We start from the raw sequence: 21,152 nt of genomic DNA, 5'->3' as shown, positions 1-21,152 counted from the left end.
GTATGCTAGATTCGATGATATATATGCATATATGATATATGATATATATGTATATACATATACATATGTATCTGTATTTACTAGATATTTCTCATAGTGTATTTAGGAGTAAGCAAGGCCAAGTATTTGCTCTGTAATTTATATGCGCACAGCAGATAGCAAAATTCAGCGTGGAGCTGCCTGATATTTTACCTCATTCTGGACCCGCAATTTGCATATTGTGTACATCTTGAGTTCGCACAGTCAATAACAGTCAACCCCACGTCCTTTCCACATCCTTCCCACCCAGACACACACACATACACACTCCCATACAGCGGGGGCAAAAAGAAGTCCTGGGTAATGTTTAGTATGCAGGTGGCACAGCAGCTCATCTTGGATCTTCAGTCCGCATTCGGGGTCCGCATTTAGGCAGTGCACTTCCGATTGGCGCCAACTTTCGTGCCGCCTTTATTGGTATACCTTTCTGCTTCCGAAGCACACACTTCAGCACACACACACACACACACAGGCACACAGGGACAAAGGGGGAAATTGCAGAAAGGAGGAAAGAATTTTCCCTTTTAATTTCACCATTTCTCAGAGCCCCCGTTTTGGTTTTTGTTTCTTGTGCCAGGACCTTTCAGGCCAGTAAAATTACTGTTGCCTGCTTTGAATTTAAACAAATGAGGAATTGTTGCTGCCGCTTTAATGGTCGCCTTCATTCATCTCCCGACTTTCAGCTATTTATATAGACTTTTGTTTGAGCCCACTTTTTGAGGCTGATGTTTGCGCTGATGTTTTTGCCCGCAAAAGTTCTGTTTGCCATTGTTTGTCCTCCTATTTTTGTTGGCACGACTGGGTTGTTTGTTTTGTTTTCAATGTATATTTGATTCCTTTATGATTGTGTTTTTGCATTTCGGTTTTATTTGTTTAGCTGTCAATTTTAATGAGCTATCGCAAGTTGGAAGCTGGCTGTTCATAACTTTTATATGTCGCTATCAATGTCAGCGCATTTGGCTGCCTCGCAATTTATTCATGGAATTTAATAATGCAGCACAAATTTTGTAGGCCACCACCGCCAATTAATTAGCTGAGAATAAGCAACAGAACAGACTTAAGCCCCCAATATACATACATATGCGCTAAAAACCACCTTCACCCCAAAGAAAAGTATCCTTTTGTTTATGGTTTCTTTAATTTATTGTTTGCTTTTCGCTTTTCGCAAGTTATACCTCTTTACATACATATGCTTGCTTAGTCGCACATTGATTGGCTATTTTAGCAGTTTTACTTCGCGCTTCTCTAAGTACATTTTACAATTCGTTTTAGTTAATTTGAATTAGTTTCAGTTTAATTTAATTAATGATACATATCGGTCGCCTTGCCATTGCCGCTCAATCTGGATTCAATTACATATAATACTAAACATTTATAAGATACTTTCAATATCGACAATTTTTTTAATATATAATTAGGTATATATAGATATTTGTATATATATCGATTCATATTATCTGCGTAAGAGCCGTCAACTCACATCGAGTCAGGGTCAGTATATACTCGTAATGGGGCTTAATAGTTTTCAATGCACACTATTGCTGATGATTACATATGTTTGTATGCTGCTAGCCTCTTTACACACGATTTATAGAATTTATTGTTTTTTACAATTTGTTCGTAAATTTCATGAGTGTTTTATTTCAATGTTGCGCATCGGCATTTCCATTCAGATTTCCGCCCAAGCGCTTCGATCCATAAATTTCAAGTGAAATTTCATGACGCGAGTTCAACAACAAACCTGCGGAAATGTCGAAACTGCGATGCGAGATATGTCAGCGAAAAAACATTTTCATTCATTCGCTCCCAAAAACACAATGTTGATAAAATCAATAATAATAATAACAGAGCCTTTCTAAAGTTCAGCAAATTTAGTTTCGTATGTGTCGTATTCCCATCGTACTTCTGGAAGTCCTTGTGACCGTTTTGGTATTTTGTATTTGGCATTTCTCATTGCAGTTCACTAATAATTTATAATCGAATAACTCTTCTCATTTGGCTTCGACAAATGATGGGTGGTAAAAGATGATCGCATTTCTGGATTGGCCATGAAATCCGGTGGATGAAAGTGCTATTGTACGAGGGGCTCAGATGTTTTTTTAAAAATTCACTATTAAATCGCTTCCAATTGTTGCTGCAGGACCCCAAGTGGCCGGCCAAGTGTTGCCAGGCGAATCCGGTGGCATTTCTTAGAATCGGAAACGATTTAAGAGTTATGGCAAAAGGGGCGTATCTTATGACAGCCGTTGTTTGGTTTGTTAGTAAATGTACTTCTAGTATCGATTCGTTTTTGAGTTTTATGGATTGCAGGCTGCTTTGGGGCTTGAATCAACGTTTTTTTTTCGGGGCCACATGTTGTTCGCCGTTGTCCTATTTTGCTATTTGTATATTCTTTAGTTCAAGTTTCGACTTTTATTAGACTAATAAAACTTTATATTTACCATTTGCTTGGGTTTCAGTTTGGTTGCTTGTGGTATCTGTTGCTACAATATTTCGTTAGTTTGTTTCAAAAAGTAACCCGTATTTCAAATTGTTCAGTATGTGATTTTAGTGTGATTGATTGACCACAATTACAACGTTATCCATGTGGTAAGTTCCTTTCTCGTTTGAGTTTGTTTCATTGATGCGGATCTGTTTAATGTTTTCTTCTCGTCTTGTTTATACTGCACTGGATCAACAAAAGTTGGGGCTCATAAAATGTTCGCTTTGCTTTGTTATCTCCACTTGCCGAATTGTTTTCACTTCTTGTCAGCCAGTAAATCCGAATCGCTTTTCATTCATCAAAGAGTCTGGAGCAGAATTTAATGGGGCCCACCCTGATTTAAGATGAACGCGTAAGCAAAGTAGAAATAATCAAGGCAATACATGGAAACACGTCTAGCATTTAGTTATCTATGTGTGTCAATAATTTTCTAGACTTAAGTGTGGATTGTTAGTTCAATTGTACATTCGAAATGTTCCCATTTGTATATCAAGAGGTGGGTTCAAACTAAAGCCATTGAAATCTGTGCGCCCTCATCCTGATCCTTGTCCCTATGATGGGTCTGGCTATCCGAAGGCTAATTCCAAAACAAATCACGCACAAAGAAAAAATAACGTTACAGAACTGGATTGGGTGGGGTGTTCTGGAGTGGCTCCATTAGCTTCCTAGTCCCGAATGAAGACGAACTCATTGTAGTGGTTCCAGCGATTTTCCTCAGTGTCCACGCCCGGCTTGGGTTCCGCTGCCGAGCCGGCGGTTCCGGATCCGCAACTTCCGGCCATGCGGTATCCGTGGTCGTGCAGATTGTCGAAAGCCTGCTCGATGTAGCAGTGCTTCAGGAAGAACCGCGAGGTGTACCGATCCGTGCCGCCATGATCCGGATCCCGCGACTCGTTCAGCGTGTCGCCGAACACCTCACGGCACTGGGCCACACGGCCGCAGACCAGGATGCGCGACAGCTTCCGGAACTTGACGTCGGCCAGTCCGTCCTTACCGAACTGGAAGCTGCCACGGTAGCCGATGGTGATGCATCCAGGCGGTCGTGCGTCCCGCTCGTTGCGGATGCACTCGAGCATGGCGGTCAGCTTGAAGTGCTCCGCCTCCCGCAGCAGTCGCTGTCGTTCGCGGAATCCTTCGGGAAGGTGCAGCGCCTTGTCGCGCAGGAAGTCCAGGATGTAGCGGAAGAGGACGCCGTCGCGGTCCAGGAAGTAGCGACCCTTGCTGTCCTTGGGCAGCGAATCGCGACCCTCGCCGAAGAGCTCCGCCAGCAGCGTGTTCTTATCCTGCTGCAGTGTCGCCAGTGTGGTCGTGTAGCTCACGCCGCCGACGTTCAGCTCGATGATTTCGGGCATGATGGATGCCGTTTAAGGATCGGATTGCTTATATCCAACGAAACTAATCACACATATGGACACTCGCGAACGTGGGCCCCTATATGGGTTTGTTTACAGCTTTTGTGGTACTGGCTGCTGTTGCTTTCCTTTCGTTTTCTGTCCGCCAAACGCGTCCGCACTCGTTCAGGTCTCGTGTCGAACTGACGGGGCTTCTGGCCTGGCCAAAACCAGAACGCTTTTCACTCGCTCGTTGGTGTACATTTGTGTGTATGCATTGGGGAAGAGGAGAGATTTCTCTCTGGACTCCTCTGGGGAAGTGTGCCACTCTCAGTTTCATTCTCTGGCCTGCGCACTCGCTGGCCGTGTTTTGATATTGGATATTATTGTTTAACAAGTGGTTAAATTTCTAAAATGTGCACGGATACTTCTGGCATATGTATATAGCCGCTCGAAGGGTTGCCCGCCGACTTTTGCCGCCCGCATGTTATTAATTTGACGAGGGTCCGCAGTGCGTATACTTAATGGCCAATATGCTGGATTACTCTGTTGCTTAATGCCAGAGATGCTGCTGCCTAAATTGTGCGTTTGAAAAGACGATTTAGCATTAGCATTCAGCTGGCGTAAGGTGGGTTCCCCCATTTGGGGCAAAGTTCGCTGCCATGTCATAGCAAATTATGGCACATGGCATACTTTAAGGCGTCGCACATACTTTGTGCCTCGGCATGCCAACTATCCTGGTTGATTTTTTCACAATGTATGTGTGTGCTGGCGGAAGGAAGGGCTGGGAAGGGAAGGGAAGGGCTGCCCCGAGTGGCAACAGGCCGCTGACAATTTGACACCGTGACACTGACATTAACATGCCACAGCAGGCCATGCAACTGGTTGGGCTGCCTTGGCCAGCCAGCCAGCCAGTTTTGGCCTCGTGCCAAATGGGCCACTCTGCCCTCGGTTTGGGCCACATCAGCGCCAGACTGCTTGGTGGCCTGTTAGCAGCTCACCTGTTTGCTGTTAACATTCCACGAAATGTCCTTTGTTTGCCAGGACATGCGTGCCACTCGCTGCAATTGAATCAACAACAGCGGGCCGTAACGAATACGCAGTCTCTGGCCTACTCCCCCTACAAGAGTACATGTGCACCCCCTACTGCGATAGCCCTTTGATTCGACCGAGAGTAGCTGGAGATACACACAGACATGGATTATGAAAAAAACTAGTTTAAGCTTATTTATGCATGTTGGCATTTTTTATTTTTAAAAATATGTGCACCAATAGGATGACTTAGTACCCAGTTTACCTTCCATAAATATCGTTAACATTTTAGGTGCAAAATGGGAAGTACTCGCTTAATTTAATTTTAATATCTCGTAAACTGAAAACCTGCATTAAAAACATATCTGCTTGTTTATTATCATATCTAATATGCTGAGAGTCTGCGGTAAAAACAAAATTATTTACAAAGTTTTTACGAAGAAAAAAACAGTAAAATAATTTCAAAAGAAGTAATTAACTTGAAGCTTAGAAAAACTTTAAGAAACGGTGTAGCTTATGATATTTTTCAAGAAAAAGAACTAAGAATTAATTAAATAAAAGTTTTTCCCGGTGCTTCCGGCTAATTGCAATGAAAGCACTGATGTCGGGAGTCTGGGAATGGCTTTTAGAACGTTCAACCCGCCGTGAACCCCTTCGGTTTGCCGCCGTTAGCTTGCTTACTCCGCTCATTTCCGCTTCCGGTTGCGGCTGACGTTTCTCGCTCTCACTCCCTCCGCCGTCCGAATACATATTCCCCTCTCACTATCCGGCTAATGCTGCTGCTTCTTATCAGCCGTAAGCCTTTTTGCCTCCCCTTCAAAGAATCTGCGGCCATGAATTGCGGTTTTGGGCACGCATTAAGATGGCGCAACACTTTACGCGCCATTACGCGCTGCCTGCATCTGTGTGAGTGTGTGTGTGTGTGTGAGAGCTTGTGCCACTCTGAACGTGAGTGAGGCGATGGCTTTACTCTCTTGAGGATTGCGCGCTTCCGTTTCGTTTCTGTCCAAGCCGTGAATGCTCCTTGTTTGTCTGGCTGACTGGCGCGATTCAAATTGATTTTGTCTGGCTGCCTTCGCACATACTCACAGCCGTACCGTTTGCCGTTTTGTATCTGTGTGCGACTATGTGTATCTATGTGTGTGTGCTGGAGCACTTTGTTTTGACAACGCGCCAAATTGTCGCCCCTCACTTAGCCGTAGCAGTTTGCATGCTATTTCTGGTTTGTTTGCCTGTTTACCTTTCGGGCTGTCAGTTCCGCAGGGCGACAAAATGGTTTCTAATGGGTTAGGTGTTGGGTTAGCCACCTAGGCGATAAGGCCTGAAAAAAAAAGCCCTCAGCCATTGTCCTTTTTCAGGCGCACACTCAACGACCTTGTTTTGTAACCTTGTCGTCACCATTTTAGGTTCCCAAAATAAACTGTGGCACTCCAGGGCTTTCTTGCGTCAATCAAGTTTCCAGTGCAATTGTGCATTTGATTTCCCGGGATATATTTGCCACTCTGGCACATTGACAGACCAAACAAAATTGGCATGCCCCAGAATGCACAACAAATGATGTGGAATCAGCAATAAGCTCCAATCAACAGCAGTCAAAATCATTCACACCCTAGTCACCTTATCGGCATTACAGCCGATAATCGTATTGGGAAAAAGGTCATCATTTGATGCATCAAGGAGATCTAATTCCATTGCTATTATCAGCTTTTGTGGATGGAAAATAAAGCATTTGTTGTAAATTAAGGCAAAGCAATAAATTTCAACAAAATCAGATAATTTGTTAATTAAAGAGCAAATAAACGGTAATAATCATGAAAATAAATATGAAATTATCAGCTTTTGTGAATTGTAAATAAACTAATTCCAATAACTGAAATATATGCATTTGTATGAACATATAAATAATAAAACGATTTAAAGGTTGGGATTAGATTTCCTAAGTTGGAAAAACTAAGAATTAAAATAAATCAGCTTAGGAACTTTGATATCCACATTTAATATTGTTTGATGTTTCATTTCATTACTGAGGAGCTAACAATGTTAATATGTGGTGAACTATGCAGATTCTAGATATGAATATGCAGAAAATGTTTCCATAAGACCTTAAATCTAAATATCTGACAGAAAATATTATAGCATTTAAGACGTTTTCAATTCTTTGAAACATGATCGATCCACTTTGTTTTAAAGATTGGATGCATATATGGAATGGATTTGCTGAAGACTCACACTAATTGCCACTAGAGAACTCAACCCGGGCACTTATGCAAATGCAAGCCGTGTCCGTGTTGCTTAGTAAGCCCGTGGATATGGGTCCTGGTGTTCGTGTGCATAATGCCAGCAGTTCTCCATTCCTAGCTTAAAATGCACGCCCAGGCACGCGGTGAGTGCCAGAATGCGTATCCTCAAGATACATTGACGCCGGCACACGGTTATGTAAATGCAAATGCACGCGCTTCGCTGCTGGGCAATTTAACACCATGCGAGTGGCAAAATACAAGCAGCAGAGAAATGTGGGCGGAAACAGTGGCCTTTAAGATACCCTCATGTAAAAAACAAGTAATAAATTATTGGTTATTAAATTGAAAGCTGATTTTTAAGAAATCCTTTTATATCCAGGAGCAATAATATTTTGACTTAATTCATTGATTTCTGATATTGAAAATCTGAACAAATACAATAATATAATGTGACAGAAAGTTTTTAACAATTTTTAAATTCGATAAACAACGCAAACTGCTTAACTTCAGAAAACAATCTAAAGTTCTTGTTAAAGTTTGATTTGTTAAGCGATCGGGGATTTCCAGGAACTTGCAGACAGAACTAAAGGTTGTTAATTTTAAATGTGCAGCTCGGGGATAAGTGCATCCTGGGCGGCAGTCACGACAGGTGCCTGCTGCTGACGGAGACGTTGATTTTATTCACTGCTGACAGCAACAGTTTGCTGCTGGCGAACATGCCCGACCACGCCCCTTTAACGGCGCTCGTCCGGCCTTCGTCCTTTTGACGGCATTGTGTGTGTGAAGGACATGCCCGAAAGTGGGGAGCACAAAAACCTTCCGGCATGGCTGCCAGTGTATGCAAGAACAGCTTTTCTGTAGTAATATTTTACATTTCAGCCCTAGCATCATTATTAAAAATAAGAGATGCTTGGGACCACGGGCCCAGTTACCCTGCTTTGCATGCTCTAAATGGATTATTCAAAGCCTGGTCCATAAATCGTGCTGGGCCTTCAAAAATCCACAAGTGGGTCGCACGTCCCTGGCCAGATGGAATGGCTTGGCACCCTAGTGCCCACCACCCAACTATCCAAGTGAAATGCAATGAATTTGTTTACAGCCATTGGGACAGACCCTTCCTATCCATTTATTTCTTTTCTGCACTTATCGATGCTTGTTGCACGTCCGTGGAGCCACAACAATTTCGGTGGCAAGCTGTTTTCAATCTCTTGGCCAACCCCTGCATTTGGCTATTTTCGTTTTCGCCTTGTTTATTTCTGTTTTTTCCAAATTCACTTGGATATCTGGCATTCAGGTCCGATTCTTCGGTTCCATTAGCCGTTGAATTGTATGCTGTGCACGTTTTGTTACTGCAGCGGATTTATTTTCAAGTTTCAGCTCAGTCCGGCACTTTGTACGGGATCAGTTTCAGGGTTGAATTGGTTCCAAATAGGTGAAGTTTATCTAATTAATTCGTCCTCGCTACTTCTCCATTGGAGGTCTAGTGAGATTTAATTAGAGAAATTTGGGGAAAAACATTTTCCGGCAGCCCAACACTTTCATTCACAAAAACCCAAGAGTGGTTAAAAATACTCGAGGCGAATTTATCAGCTGCTGCAGCATCAACAGCAGATTGCTGCTGTTGGCCGTATTTTTGTGCTCTTAGCCATTTTTATTTGCATTCCCGGTGGCGGCGGACAGCCTGCAGAAATGTGCAAATTTAGTTCGACGAACAATCGCGCAATTAATTGGAAATAATTGCGGAATTCATTGCGCGCCAACCGCAGAATATATTTATGCGAATTTTTGATTACGATTCGCGGTAGAAGCCCTTTGAGCGATGTGGTTCGTGAAAATGATTTCAACAGAAGCGAGTTTTCCACTTGGCTTCATCCTAACGAGCTTGCTATTGGCATTTCCCAGTTGCCGAGGAGAGAGAACGAATGTGGGTAAGTAAGGCGCACTTTTCGCTTGAGTTACATAAGCAGGAATTTGCAGCGCAGCATGCAAATGTGTCATGTATTTTTGTGCCGCATACGCACCGTTGGCCGATGGCGGCGGCGAATTCTCGAAATAAAAATATAAACAGAACCCGCTAAGCAAAACAAAGAGCGAAAACCAGTGTCACTCTCTCGGAAATACCTTTCGATTGCAGGTCTCGTCTACGAGAACACCGATCCGGATCTCGAGAAGATCTTCCACCTGGCCATCAGCAAGGCGAATGAGGAGAATGAAGATCTGCAGCTGCACGGCGTGTCCGTCTCCATTGAGCCGGGAAACTCCTTCGAGACCTCCAAGAAGCTCTGCAAAATGCTAAGGGTATAGTTCGTAGCTCATAGTTTAAAACTAGAAACACTTGCCTAAGCAGTACCTAGGGATATGCGTTTATTAAAATCATTATTTGCCACTCACGCACAGCAAAATCTGGTGGCAGTTTTCGGACCCACCTCGAATCTGGCCGCTCGTCACGCGATGAGCATCTGCGACGCCAAGGAGCTGCCCTTTTTGGACACGCGCTGGGACTTTGGGGCCCAGCTGCCGACCATCAATCTGCACCCACATCCAGCCACGCTAGGCGTGGCCCTGCGGGACATGGTGGTGGCCCTGGGCTGGGAGAGCTTCACCATCATCTACGAGTCGGGCGAGTACTTGCCCACCGTGCGGGAGCTGCTGCAGATGTACGGCACCGCTGGTCCCACGGTCACGGTCCGTCGCTATGAGCTGGATCTGAACGGGAACTACCGGAATGTACTGCGGCGTATACGCAATGCGGATGATTTCTCGTTCGTGGTTGTCGGATCCATGGCCACTCTGCCAGAGTTCTTCAAGCAAGCCCAGCAGGTGGGTCTGGTGACCAGCGACTACCGCTATATTATCGGCAACCTGGACTGGCACACCATGGACCTGGAGCCGTACCAACACTCCGGAACCAACATCACGGGTCTGCGCCTCGTCTCTCCGGATAGCGAACAGGTGCAGGAGGTGGCCAAGGCGCTCTACGAGAGCGAGGAACCCTTCCAGAACGGTAAATCAAATTGGAATGACAGCCCCACCTGAAAGTGTCGTGCCACTGGGATCTAGACAATTTATGCAAATCCGAAATCCATTCGCTTGGCTGAATTTAAATAATTGAATTGCACATTCATGGCCCCCAACGCTGCTGAAAATGATAAATGACGTTAGCCCTTATGACCTCTCCTCCACAGTGTCCTGCCCCCTGACCAACAGCATGGCCCTGGTCTACGATGGCGTCCAGCTTCTGGCCGAGACCTACAAGCATGTGAACTTCCGGCCCGTGGCCCTCAGTTGTAACGATGACAGTGCCTGGGACAAGGGCTACACTCTCGTCAACTACATGAAGTCGGTGAGTTTGGGGCACCGTGGGCTACTTAAAGTGGCATAACAATCCAAGAGAGCAAGCACCAGATTTTAAATATATAAATGAACTTTTTTATTTGACTCACTTCATCCAAATAAGATTTCTAAGTTGGTTGTGTACATTTAATACAATTTAATAAGTTTTAGAACAAGGTTTTTATTAAGATATTAAAGAGAGTTAACATACTACCAGTGTCTTATACATTTTCAACTTAACTTTCATACACATACTTTTTTTTTGCTTTCTATTTCTGCTGTACATTTTTTTCCTCTGTACGAAAAACTTTCTGATTCTGAATAACTCATGCAACGAGTCTCGGTCCGCAGCTAACGCTGAATGGCCTCACGGGACCCATTCGGTTTGACTACGAGGGACTCCGCACGGATTTCGAGCTGGAAGTCATCGAGCTGGCCGTTTCGGGGATGCAGAAAATCGGGCAATGGAGCGGCGAGGATGGCTTCCAAGAGAATCGCCCTGCCCCGGCGCACTCCTTGGAGCCGGATATGCGTTCGCTGGTGAACAAAAGCTTCGTCGTCATCACGGCTATTGTGAGTAGTGGGTCTGGGTAAGAGTCTAGGACCTAGCTGACCTTGACTTTCCTTCGATATTGCAGAGTGAACCCTATGGCATGCTAAAGGAGACCTCCGAGAAGCTGGAGGGCAACGATCAGTTTGAGGGCTTCGGCATCGAACTAATTGACGAGCTGTCCAAGAAGCTGGGATTCTCCTACACGTGGCGCCTCCAGGAGGACAACAAGTATGGAGGAATCGATCCCAAAACAGGCGAATGGAATGGCATGTTGCGTGAGATAATTGACAGTGTGAGTTCTGGCGAAGGTCGTGAAGTCCTGGAGGCACATAAATCTAGTCCGCATCCGTTGCTCTGCGGCCATTTAAATCAGTTAGCTTATCCCATGCTCGTCCTGCGTGGTTATTGATTTGCATTGAATAGCCATAAATGCTGCCATCATCGTTAACGTAAGCGTTAATGCCGTCATAAATGGCAGACTATTTCAGAGTGCCTGCGGCCTCAATTGCCTTAAATTAATAGGGTTTATAGTTAAGCGATTAATCTGATATTCCGACATTGTATTCTTCGCATTTGGGCAGCATGATAGGTATATTAGTTCCGCTTATTAGCAACCTTTATTAAATGATGAATTTATGTGTAATTTAGCAAGATGTTAAGCAACCAAATGAGCATTCTTTAGTCTAAACGTTTAGAATGCTATAACCACATGAGTGGTATTGATTAGTTTATTTATAGATTGGTTTTTATAGTTTTTCAAACAATAAACAAATTACATCTGATTCCAAACTTGCACGAAAGTACAAAAGGCAAGATTGGTTATAGGTCTCGATTATTTAGTCATCTTTTGAATCCTTGAAGGCGATGTAGTGGGACTGTTGGCATGGTTGGATTGCCCTTCCTCCCTTTTCTTATTAAACAGAGACGAAATATACCGGGTTCCGACTCTGCCTAGGAAGTGTCCGAATATGTTTCCAAATGATCCTCCTTGAGGTGGTACACCATCAACCAAAACTTCCCGGTATTCTCTGTAGTCATGAATAAACCTTTCAAATTGTTGCCTATCTGCATCAGATAGAGGAATGTCTGTAGGATATCGTTGATAAAAAGCGATTAGCTCCGGAATATTTTTTTCCTTAATGGAGTCATTCACAAGTGGATTGTGAAAGATGTTAAGCAAATAATTCCTGTGTTCCTCATAACCTGATCTGTTTGTGTTAGCAGTTGCGAAAGGAACTATGCCTAAGAGCACGCATATTAGCAAGCTGCCAATATAAAGCCTCATAGCTTGATTGAATGTCGGAAACTGACAGTTGATTTCACGGGAAGTGTCATTTATAGGAAACCAATCTAATCACTCCAAGAATCTAACCTGGGTCTATTTGTAAACGGCAAACAATTCCTGATAATTGAAACTCATTTAATTAGAATTTCTTAGAACATTTATCAGCTCATTGCTAGTTAAATGCTAAATTAGCTAAAGATAATGAACCGGATTGTACGTTGGCGTGCAATTAAATTTAATATTTCATAGACTTCATTAGACTTTTCTTCAATGAATTTGCGCGCTTGGCAAATTAAAATCCATATTTTAAACATAGTCCAATTACAATGCCCAACCGGGCGTATGCGCAATATTTACAAATGCATTTACATTTTTATTAATAAATTCATGAGCTCGTGGATACACAGAGGCCAAACAATAATATTTCATATTTAATTAGCGCGCTGACATGGGCATTACGGATCTGACCATGACATCTGAACGAGAAAGTGGCGTCGACTTCACCATACCCTTTATGAGTCTGGGTAAGGTCACATATATTTCATTCTGCAATCAAAGTGCTCAATACAATATATATTAATATAAACAAATATTTGAAATATTTATTCACTTATAATAGTTTGCGGAAAGCATTAGCAATTTTAATCACGAAACAATTCCAGGAATCGGCATCCTCTTTCGCAAACCGATGAAGGAGCCACCGAAGCTGTTCTCCTTCATGTCCCCGTTTTCAGGAGAGGTCTGGCTCTGGTTGGGTCTGGCCTACATGGGCGTATCCATCAGCATGTTCGTGCTGGGACGGCTTTCTCCGGAGGAGTGGGACAATCCGTATCCCTGCATTGAGGAGCCAACGGAATTGGAGAATCAGTTCAGTTTCGCCAACTGTCTGTGGTTCTCCATAGGTGCTCTACTTCAGCAGGGATCTGAACTGGCTCCGAAGTAAGATATATTTATTTATGGATTATTTTATAGTTAGTGCGCTAAAGGTTATATTTTGTTTAAGGGCTTACTCCACTCGGGCCGTGGCCGCTTCCTGGTGGTTCTTCACATTGATTCTGGTCTCCTCTTACACTGCTAATCTGGCGGCTTTCCTCACTGTCGAGTCTTTGGTAACGCCCATCAATGATGCGGATGACTTATCGAAGAACAAGGGCGGTGTAAACTATGGGGCCAAAATTGGGGGAGCTACCTTTAACTTCTTTAAGGTAAGCTATGTTATCTCTGAATGTCTTTATCTCATATCCCAACTGTTCCTTCAGGAATCAAACTATCCCACCTACCAGCGGATGTACGAGTTCATGAGGGATAATCCCCAGTACATGACCAACACCAACCAGGAGGGAGTTGATCGCGTTGAGAACTCCAACTACGCATTTCTCATGGAGTCGACCACCATTGAGTATATCACAGAGCGCCGGTGCACGCTCACTCAGGTGGGAGCATTGCTGGACGAGAAGGGATACGGGATAGCCATGCGAAAGAGTAGATAGCTGAGAGTGTAGGTGATATCGGACCACATCCTGACCAGGATCTGTCTTTTCAGACTGGCCGTACAGGGACACGTTGAGCCAGGCTGTTCTCGAGATGCAGGAGCAGGGACTGCTGACCAAGATGAAGACCAAGTGGTGGCAGGAAAAGCGCGGCGGGGGAGCTTGTTCGGTAAGTGACCAGCCTAATCTCAATCTCTGGCAGCTCGTGCATGTGTGGGTGTGTGCAGAACTCGGACGAGGACTCTGGCGCCGTGGCCCTGGAGATTAGTAACCTGGGCGGTGTTTTCCTGGTGATGGGAGTCGGCTCCTTCTTTGGCATCTTTGTCTCCTTGCTCGAGATGGTGCTGGGCGTTAAGGAGCGCAGCGATGAGAACCAGGTATCCGCAGGATATATTCCAGCTTCGAGAATACCCCGCCTCACGATCCGATTAGCTGACCTGCCTTTATTGCACACACACTTGAAAACTTTTACATCTCCGACATCCTCCGAAAAACCCACAGGAAGCCCCAGACTCGGATGCCTCCTCGCTGGGATTTGCCAATTTGGGCGGCGTCTACCTCGTCATGTTTGTGGGCAGCTGTTTTGGTAGTATTTATGGCCTGGTCAACTGCGTGGTGAGCGTCTACTTGAGAGCGCGGGAGAACAAGGTAACGCGGATGGAGACCTATAAATATATTCCAATGTTTCGTGACTAAAAGTGGCGGAGAAAAGGTCGCCCTAACGGATTCGTTTCATTAGATTCCCAGAACGACAGCTCGGAGCCATAAATACATTCACCACCTTTTCATTTGTGTCGTCCTTAATATTTCAATTTTCCTAATCTCGTTATGTTGTCTACTACAATGCCTTGTTCATGAATGCTTTATAATAGATTTCATCCGCATGCTACTTTCGCCCTTCCGTCAGTAAAGAGTTTACTTAACATCAACGCTTTCACATCGGCAGGTGAGCTTCAAGACGGAACTTCTGGACGAGATCCGCTTCATTTTACAATGCTCCGGCAATACCAAAGCGGTGAAGTACCCAAAAAACTCTTCGCGATCAAATGCCAGCTCGAAGTCTAAAGGCTCTTCCATGTCAGTGGATTCATTGCCCGAGGATACCTCTGAAGCTGACGCATCTGGCAAGCATAACCAGGATAAAAAGTAAATTTATCGCTTGTTTACACAGTGAAATCCCATGTACGGAAATTTAAAATAAAACAAGAGAGAATGCTATAGTCGAGTTCGCCGCCTATCAGATACCCGTTACTCAACTAGTGCAAATGCGAAAGCGAAATATCGTTAGATATTGAGAAATAAAATGACAAAAATGTAAAAATTGTTTTGATGGTGTAGGCAGGGGCGTGGCCAAAGTGTTTTTGGTATTCCGATTTTAATCAACACAAATCAAGACATTTTTCAAAAATTTGGACGTGGAAAACTTGGGCTCCTTGTGTCCCCCCGATGTGTCCAGCCGACTGTCCAGACTTTACCGCCGTGTCACTATATCATGAAGACTAGAAGTAAAATATAATATAATAAAAGCGGTAACACAGAAAATATCGAATGACATATTAAGCTGATTTCTTGGAATCGATATCAATTTTGAACCAATGTTAAATGGAAATCATTTATTTTAATGCTCCTCTGTATGAAGTGTTCTCTACATACTTATGGTTGTAAACATGTCAGAAATATGTTTCCCCGAACTGCGATATTGTAAAATGTTAACAAACGCCTAGTATAAAGTTCAAATGTCAGCACTGTTCAGCGCAGCTTTAAAGCTCTTACGATGTGGATTTCCAAAGGCTTACAACGTAAATTATGGTATATAAGTTCTATAAGTCAGAGGCAGAGGTCGCTAAATAATATGTAAGGAACGTGTAAAAAACTCAAATCATTTTACTCGTACTAAACACTCTATTACAGCTACCGTTATTTCATGACACTTTGAGAATTATTTGTTCTGAAACTAACGAACTGATAAATAAGTTCGATTTGAGAGATCTTCAAGATTTTTAGTTATTCGAGATCTTTTTAATTTAAGCAAGTGTATGAAATATAGCTGCTACTACAGCTCTTGCTTTGTTTATCTTAATTTGGTGGCATACACTTATTCCAGAAATGAAACAACCATTTATATCCGTTTGCATATCAATATATTTATCGATTTCCTCATATTATCGAGTGTCATGACACATATTTTTACTGATACATGCAATATATTGGTAACTCCCTTGCGGAAATACATTTAATGCTTTTTGTTAGACACTGAGACGTTGAAAAGGTAAAATTGTACGAAGTTTGGGCTTGTAGGAAGAGTACCTACCGACCGACCATGTTCCTCATGAGGGTCTGTATGTATGTATAAGTGGGGTACACGGGTATATGTTCTTTATCGTGTATAAGTTGTATAATAATACGAATACCATTGCCGTATATAACTATAGTATTTAAGTTTGCCTTCTTAGGTATGCAGCAATATTTGCCCAACTGTTTTAAACCGTATTCTCTATATTGCAATGAGTTTGTTTGTATTGGCCACATTCACGCACACACTCGCATGCACACATTTGTTAATATATTTTGATTAAACTTCATAACTTTAATACCTGATCATTACAGTTTAGTTTTAATTAGTTTCGCTATAATTGCATACTTGTATATTATTTGTTCTCATATTATGTGTATACCGCGTGTTTTAATTTCATTTAATACCCGCATCTTATGCAAATGGCGGCAAACATTTTTCAAATTTTCAAATTCAAATTTAATGCTCAACATTTAACTACGTAAACTACACAACTCATCGCTTAGGCTTAACCATCTAAATGAAATTTGTTAAATCACTCTATAGTATGGATTTGCATAGTTGATTTGCTATTTTTCCAACATTCAATTATCTATTTTATTTATTTATCATAAATGTTTTCTGCCCATGCAGCTGTTTTTTGTGGTTATTGAAAGGCTAGCGTTGTCAAATTTTTTTCACACTAAACGCTCGGAGAGGCAGAGGCAGTTAAATTATATGCATATATATATTTTAAAGCGATTGGATGCATTAGGGGGGATCGGGCGGTAATGGTGGGGGTAAATTAACCAGCAGTCAGATGCTGTGAAGCATATAATGGGCAGCAAACAATTGTTCGAGTAATTTATGCACTCAATTGCACTTTCATGATAGCTGCGGCTTTTCGAGTCTGTTCCTGATTTGCTTATACTCAGATATGTCAGATATATGTATGTATGTATATGCACTGTGTATCGGTGGGTGTGTCAGTGGAGATTTTAGTGGTAAAGAGGGGATCTCACTTCTGCCAGTTTCAATCGCCGGCTATTAGTGGCGCAAATTTAAAGCCATAAATTGAGTGAGATTTCTATGCAAAAATAACTGAAAAAAAGGGAAAGGGGATTTGCGGGAGTCTGGCTCTCGTAAAAAGTTGTAAGCTCGTCTAGGTTTTCCTTTGGTCTCTTGTGCTCGAGTGTTTGCAATGTGTGTTTGGGCTTGGGGATTACAAAGCTACAAGGTATGCATGTACATTGTACAACAACGAATCCATGGGATGCACACATCTCAACCGAACTTTTGAAATACACACTTGCATTTCGGTTTGTCTGCGCGTTGCAGGTAACTTAAAGCTGAACGTTTCGATACACACATAAAGCATTTGTTAGTCACCAATAGTTACTGGCGAAGAGAAAATCAACAATCAGTTAGGTTCTAGGATATGGGGCTTGGTGTTTCCTTAAAAGGTGTTAGGAGTATTTGCTCGCACCGGTATGGGAATATTTCCCTTATATTGTCTAACTAGGTAAGTAATAAATACATCTAGGCGTGGGGTTTATTCAATACAATTTGATACACTTTGGTAATAGGTATGATATAATCAGCTAACAGCTATCGACCAGTACTTTATCTAAAACAAACTCAAAGAGGTGGCAAGGTCAAGCCAAATCAAGCGGTTATCAATTTGTTATTAGTCATCTGCTTTGGAGTATCTTTGGTTACTTCACATATATATGTATATTCCATGTTCATTACAATATTTTTATGTGTATAATACTAGGCTCAGTTTGTTGTTGTAAGTGGTACATACAAATTACAAAGAGTTTGGTTTGATTCTTGATTTGATTTCGGTTCATCGTCTCTGAGCGCTTCGTTCACTATTTTATCAGTAAATATCTTGTGTTTTGTATTTTGTATTTTTTTAGGTATAACACTGTATTCATCTCAAAAGTTCATTAAAATAAATGCCTTTTAGTTTGTTTGCTGGCACTTCAGTGCCGAAGTGTTTGTATCTGATAATGTAGTGTAAATAGTTCCTTGTTTAGTTGGTGGTGGGGTCTGGGCTCAGTTAGTAGTTGGTTAGTTAGTTGATTAGTTTGTCTTGGCTTGCCTTTGAGTGTTGGCTAAAAGAAGGGCCGAAAGAGGTTTGAGGAACCCGCTCCACTGGCGGAGGAGTTACGAAGAAGCTGTTCGGAAAGCTCTAAATCGCTCCGGAATCTCTTGAAAATTCGCATGCGAATTCAGCACTTGTGCATACACATTTCGCAGGACTCTAATCCTGGGTCCTGCGTCCGTGTATGCTGCTGCTTGTATTGGTATTGCTATTAGTTTTTGGGCCCTCTCAAATGACACTCATGCGACGCCTGCCATTTCCGGTGCCCTCGGCTCAGTTGGCGTTGGCCAGTGTCTCGTGGCACACCTCCATGTAGTCCGGATCGTGCATGATGCCCTTTATCATGTCCTTCAGCATTGTGTAGCGTGGAAATATCGGATACATCTTAGAGCTGCCGTACTCTTCCTGCGGGTTCACATACGGATTAGAATAAAACGTGAACTTTTCACCGGATGCCACTCACCTTCAACACACGGATTAGGTGTCGCAGTCCCAGATACTTTTTCAGCAAGCGATACAAGTCGTTTATAAGCTGCGTATTCTCGTGTTCGATTTGGGCAGTTGTCATATCTACGAGTGCATTTATCTTAAAGAGTTTTCTCTTTTAATTGGACAGAGGTCTGACTTCACTTACGTTCCAATCGCTCCATCCGCTCCCGCCGCTCAGCCGCCTCTTCTGCCAGACGGGCGGAGGTCTTGACTCCCTCGCCGGACTTCTGGGTCTTCTCCATGATCGAGCAGGCTCGCATCACGTAGGAGGGCACCGTCTCCTGCTTCTCCTGCCGCGGGATGTCCACCAGGGTCCAGTACTGGGTCTCCAGGCGAATGACTTCCTGTGGGCGATAAGATTAAATCTATATCATTAGCTGATTAAACGGAGGTCTTTATGTCTTATGGAATACATATTTCGCAATCGGCTGATAAGCATGCTATGTCAAAAAAAATCGATGCTAAAGAATTTCCCGTAGGCGTCGAATTTAAATATAATAACTCTAGTTCATATCAGCATAAAAGAAAGAATGTTGATTGATTATCACTTCTCCAGGAAAATCTCAACCGCAGTATTAATATACTTAATATTAAGTATATACTGATTAATATATTATAATAATTAATATAATTATGAGCAGTAAATGCGAACCAATGTCGGTTCATCAAAGAGCGGTTTTAATTTCAGTGCGGTTAATATTGAACAGATGTTAACTAATCTGCAAAGTTAATTCAAAAATCCCAACTTTATGCGGAGATTGTTCCACAAGACACCCTTTTTACTGACCTTAATCATCAGCTTGAGCATGGGGTAGCGCTGGAAGATGTTGCGCTGGCTCTTCGAGTCGCCGTACTTGTTCATGAGGTTGATCAGGGCTTTCTTGGCGGTCTCGTAGGACTCCTCCAGGCGGAGGCGCAAGGATCGCAGGCGCTCGTTCGTCTCGATCACCTCGTCCCGCGTCATTCCACTGGGCGCCCCCTCGTCCTTCACATCCTGCACGATTCGGCGCACACTCTGCGTGAACTTGCCCACGAAGTTTGTGGTTGCTGGATGGCGAAAAAAATGTATAAATTAAGTGATAAAACAAAGTATGTAGTAGTATAAAGTAGTTAATTGTACGGAAATTGCACGAAACACTGTCATTCATTATTCGGAATTTCAGTAGACACGCGCATTAACCCTTATAATTAATCTGCGATTCATGCGGAAATTGTTCGGCTATGGAAAAGTCAAACTATTATGCCATGATGAAATCGCATCGTCGCTCCACATTTTATTAAAAATAGATTTTTTAACTTATTTATAATTTTTCTTTTTTCCCTTTGGTTTCGGGTGAGAATCGAACCCACGACGCGAAACTTTATGGTGGAGCATAGAGCAGATCGCGCTAACCGGAGCACCACGGCCACTATCAGAACACGTATGCCTTATGTTCGATTTGTTTGCGTCTCTCTTCAGAGGCCTTGAACTCATGTAATTTGTACAATTTACAGATAATTTAAAATATTTTTACCAAATAGAATCGGATGTTTCGTTAATTTTTTTCAAGTCAAGGTATAAAATTTTATAAGGTGTATTTTGGAAATCGTTTTAGTTTCAATTTCTTTTCTTATTATTATTATTTCAAATATGATTTATTTACTTTAACTGTAAAATTTTGTTTATAAAAAGGTTGTTTGGTCATGCAGCCGCCAAAACTGTGCAGTAGACTAATTTCATACTTGTTAATATTTAAGCCAAATTAGCAGTAGCATGCCCATAGTGCAAACCGCTGCTCTCGCGCGCATTTATCTGGACGGCGCTCATTCCTTTGTTGTTGTTAGCTACCTACGCTAAGCTTGGGCGCTGCATTTCGGCTGCCTGCCCACCAATTGCCTTTTCGTCGTGCTTCGGAAGAGACCAAACTTACCTACTTATTGTCGCTATCGTAAATTATCGCTATTTCACAAAATAAAACTGTCGTACTAAAACAAACGTTCTTCGGTTTTTTATTATTCGCAACAGCTATTGAAAAAGCTCAATAGCTCAACAAAGGTTTTTTTATTAAAAATAATATTATTCATAAATATAAAATTAATTAATATGTGTACGTATAATAATTGAATTATATAAAGATTTGAAAGAATTTATATATATTTATAAATAGTATTTTATTATACCTCGTAGAGTTTGTGTATGACAGAAGAAAAATGAATTCTGGCCTTGATTATTTTAAAATTAAAACTTAAGATTTTGTAGTAACGAAAAGTAGCGCTTAATGAACATTTGCAAGTAACGACAAAATTAAAAAATTTGTAGCGTTTCAATGGCGTCATAAAACCTCTTGCAAAATTTTAAATTAAAAGAAACATTAACATTCATTTTCATTTCGGTTTTTATTGGTCGATGGGTCTAGATTTTCACGACGTCCATTATGGCAACGAATGGGAAAACTCCAGCCTCAATTGAGTGCCGTTTAATGAGCAGTTCGTTGAGCTGGCGAAAAGTGCAATTAG

At 42.3% G+C, this 21,152-nt stretch overlaps 4 protein-coding genes across 5 annotated transcripts in view; 1 reads left to right on the top strand and 3 right to left on the bottom strand.

Annotated features, from left to right (window-relative positions):
* Nucleotides 1–1,272: 1,272 nt before the first annotated feature.
* LOC6619196 (BTB/POZ domain-containing protein KCTD12) lies at nt 1,273–4,051 on the bottom strand. The gene is made up of 2 exons (XM_032722003.1): nt 2,481–4,051; nt 1,273–2,417 (listed from the first exon to the last, which is right to left on the bottom strand). Exon 1 carries the CDS (start codon nt 3,871–3,873, stop codon nt 3,187–3,189), a length of 687 nt encoding a protein of 228 aa, XP_032577894.1. The 5' UTR covers nt 3,874–4,051; the 3' UTR covers nt 1,273–2,417; nt 2,481–3,186.
* Nucleotides 4,052–8,793: 4,742 nt separating this feature from the next.
* LOC6620083 (glutamate receptor ionotropic, kainate 3) lies at nt 8,794–15,010 on the top strand. Of its 2 annotated transcripts, none has more exons than XM_032722344.1 (13): nt 8,794–9,052; nt 9,259–9,422; nt 9,522–10,128; nt 10,310–10,467; nt 10,809–11,030; nt 11,096–11,302; nt 12,735–12,819; nt 12,958–13,234; nt 13,299–13,500; nt 13,555–13,777; nt 13,839–13,954; nt 14,287–14,433; nt 14,732–15,010. In XM_032722344.1, exons 1-13 carry the CDS (start codon nt 8,944–8,946, stop codon nt 14,933–14,935), a joined length of 2,721 nt encoding a protein of 906 aa, XP_032578235.1. In that variant the 5' UTR covers nt 8,794–8,943; the 3' UTR covers nt 14,936–15,010. The 2 variants fall into 2 exon arrangements, with proteins under 2 accessions (XP_032578235.1, XP_032578234.1); XM_032722343.1 differs by lacking the exon at nt 14,287–14,433 and adding an exon at nt 14,013–14,162.
* On the bottom strand, nt 11,669–12,326 carry LOC6619300 (protein Turandot X1/X2). Its single transcript, XM_002043376.2, has one exon. The coding sequence runs from the start codon at nt 12,293–12,295 to the stop codon at nt 11,843–11,845; it is 453 nt and encodes a 150-aa protein (XP_002043412.1). The 5' UTR covers nt 12,296–12,326; the 3' UTR covers nt 11,669–11,842.
* An 897-nt stretch (nt 15,011–15,907) lies between the features above and the next one.
* Nucleotides 15,908–21,152, bottom strand: part of LOC6620081 (angiomotin) — a 37,769-nt gene continuing 32,524 nt past the window's right edge. The window contains exons 3-6 of the mRNA XM_002044257.2: nt 19,444–19,703; nt 18,802–19,000; nt 18,631–18,737; nt 15,908–18,572 (exon numbers count right to left, since the gene is read on the bottom strand). Coding sequence (XP_002044293.2) covers nt 18,441–18,572; nt 18,631–18,737; nt 18,802–19,000; nt 19,444–19,703 — 698 coding nt within the window. The 3' untranslated portion in view covers nt 15,908–18,440. The remainder of the gene's footprint in view (nt 18,573–18,630; nt 18,738–18,801; nt 19,001–19,443; nt 19,704–21,152) is intronic.

This window comes from Drosophila sechellia, chromosome 3R (genome assembly GCF_004382195.2).
Source record: "Drosophila sechellia strain sech25 chromosome 3R, ASM438219v1, whole genome shotgun sequence".
Lineage (NCBI taxonomy): Eukaryota > Metazoa > Arthropoda > Insecta > Diptera > Drosophilidae > Drosophila > Drosophila sechellia.
The sequence above is the reverse complement of the archived record's forward strand: the minus strand, read 5'-3'. Positions and strand labels throughout refer to the sequence as shown.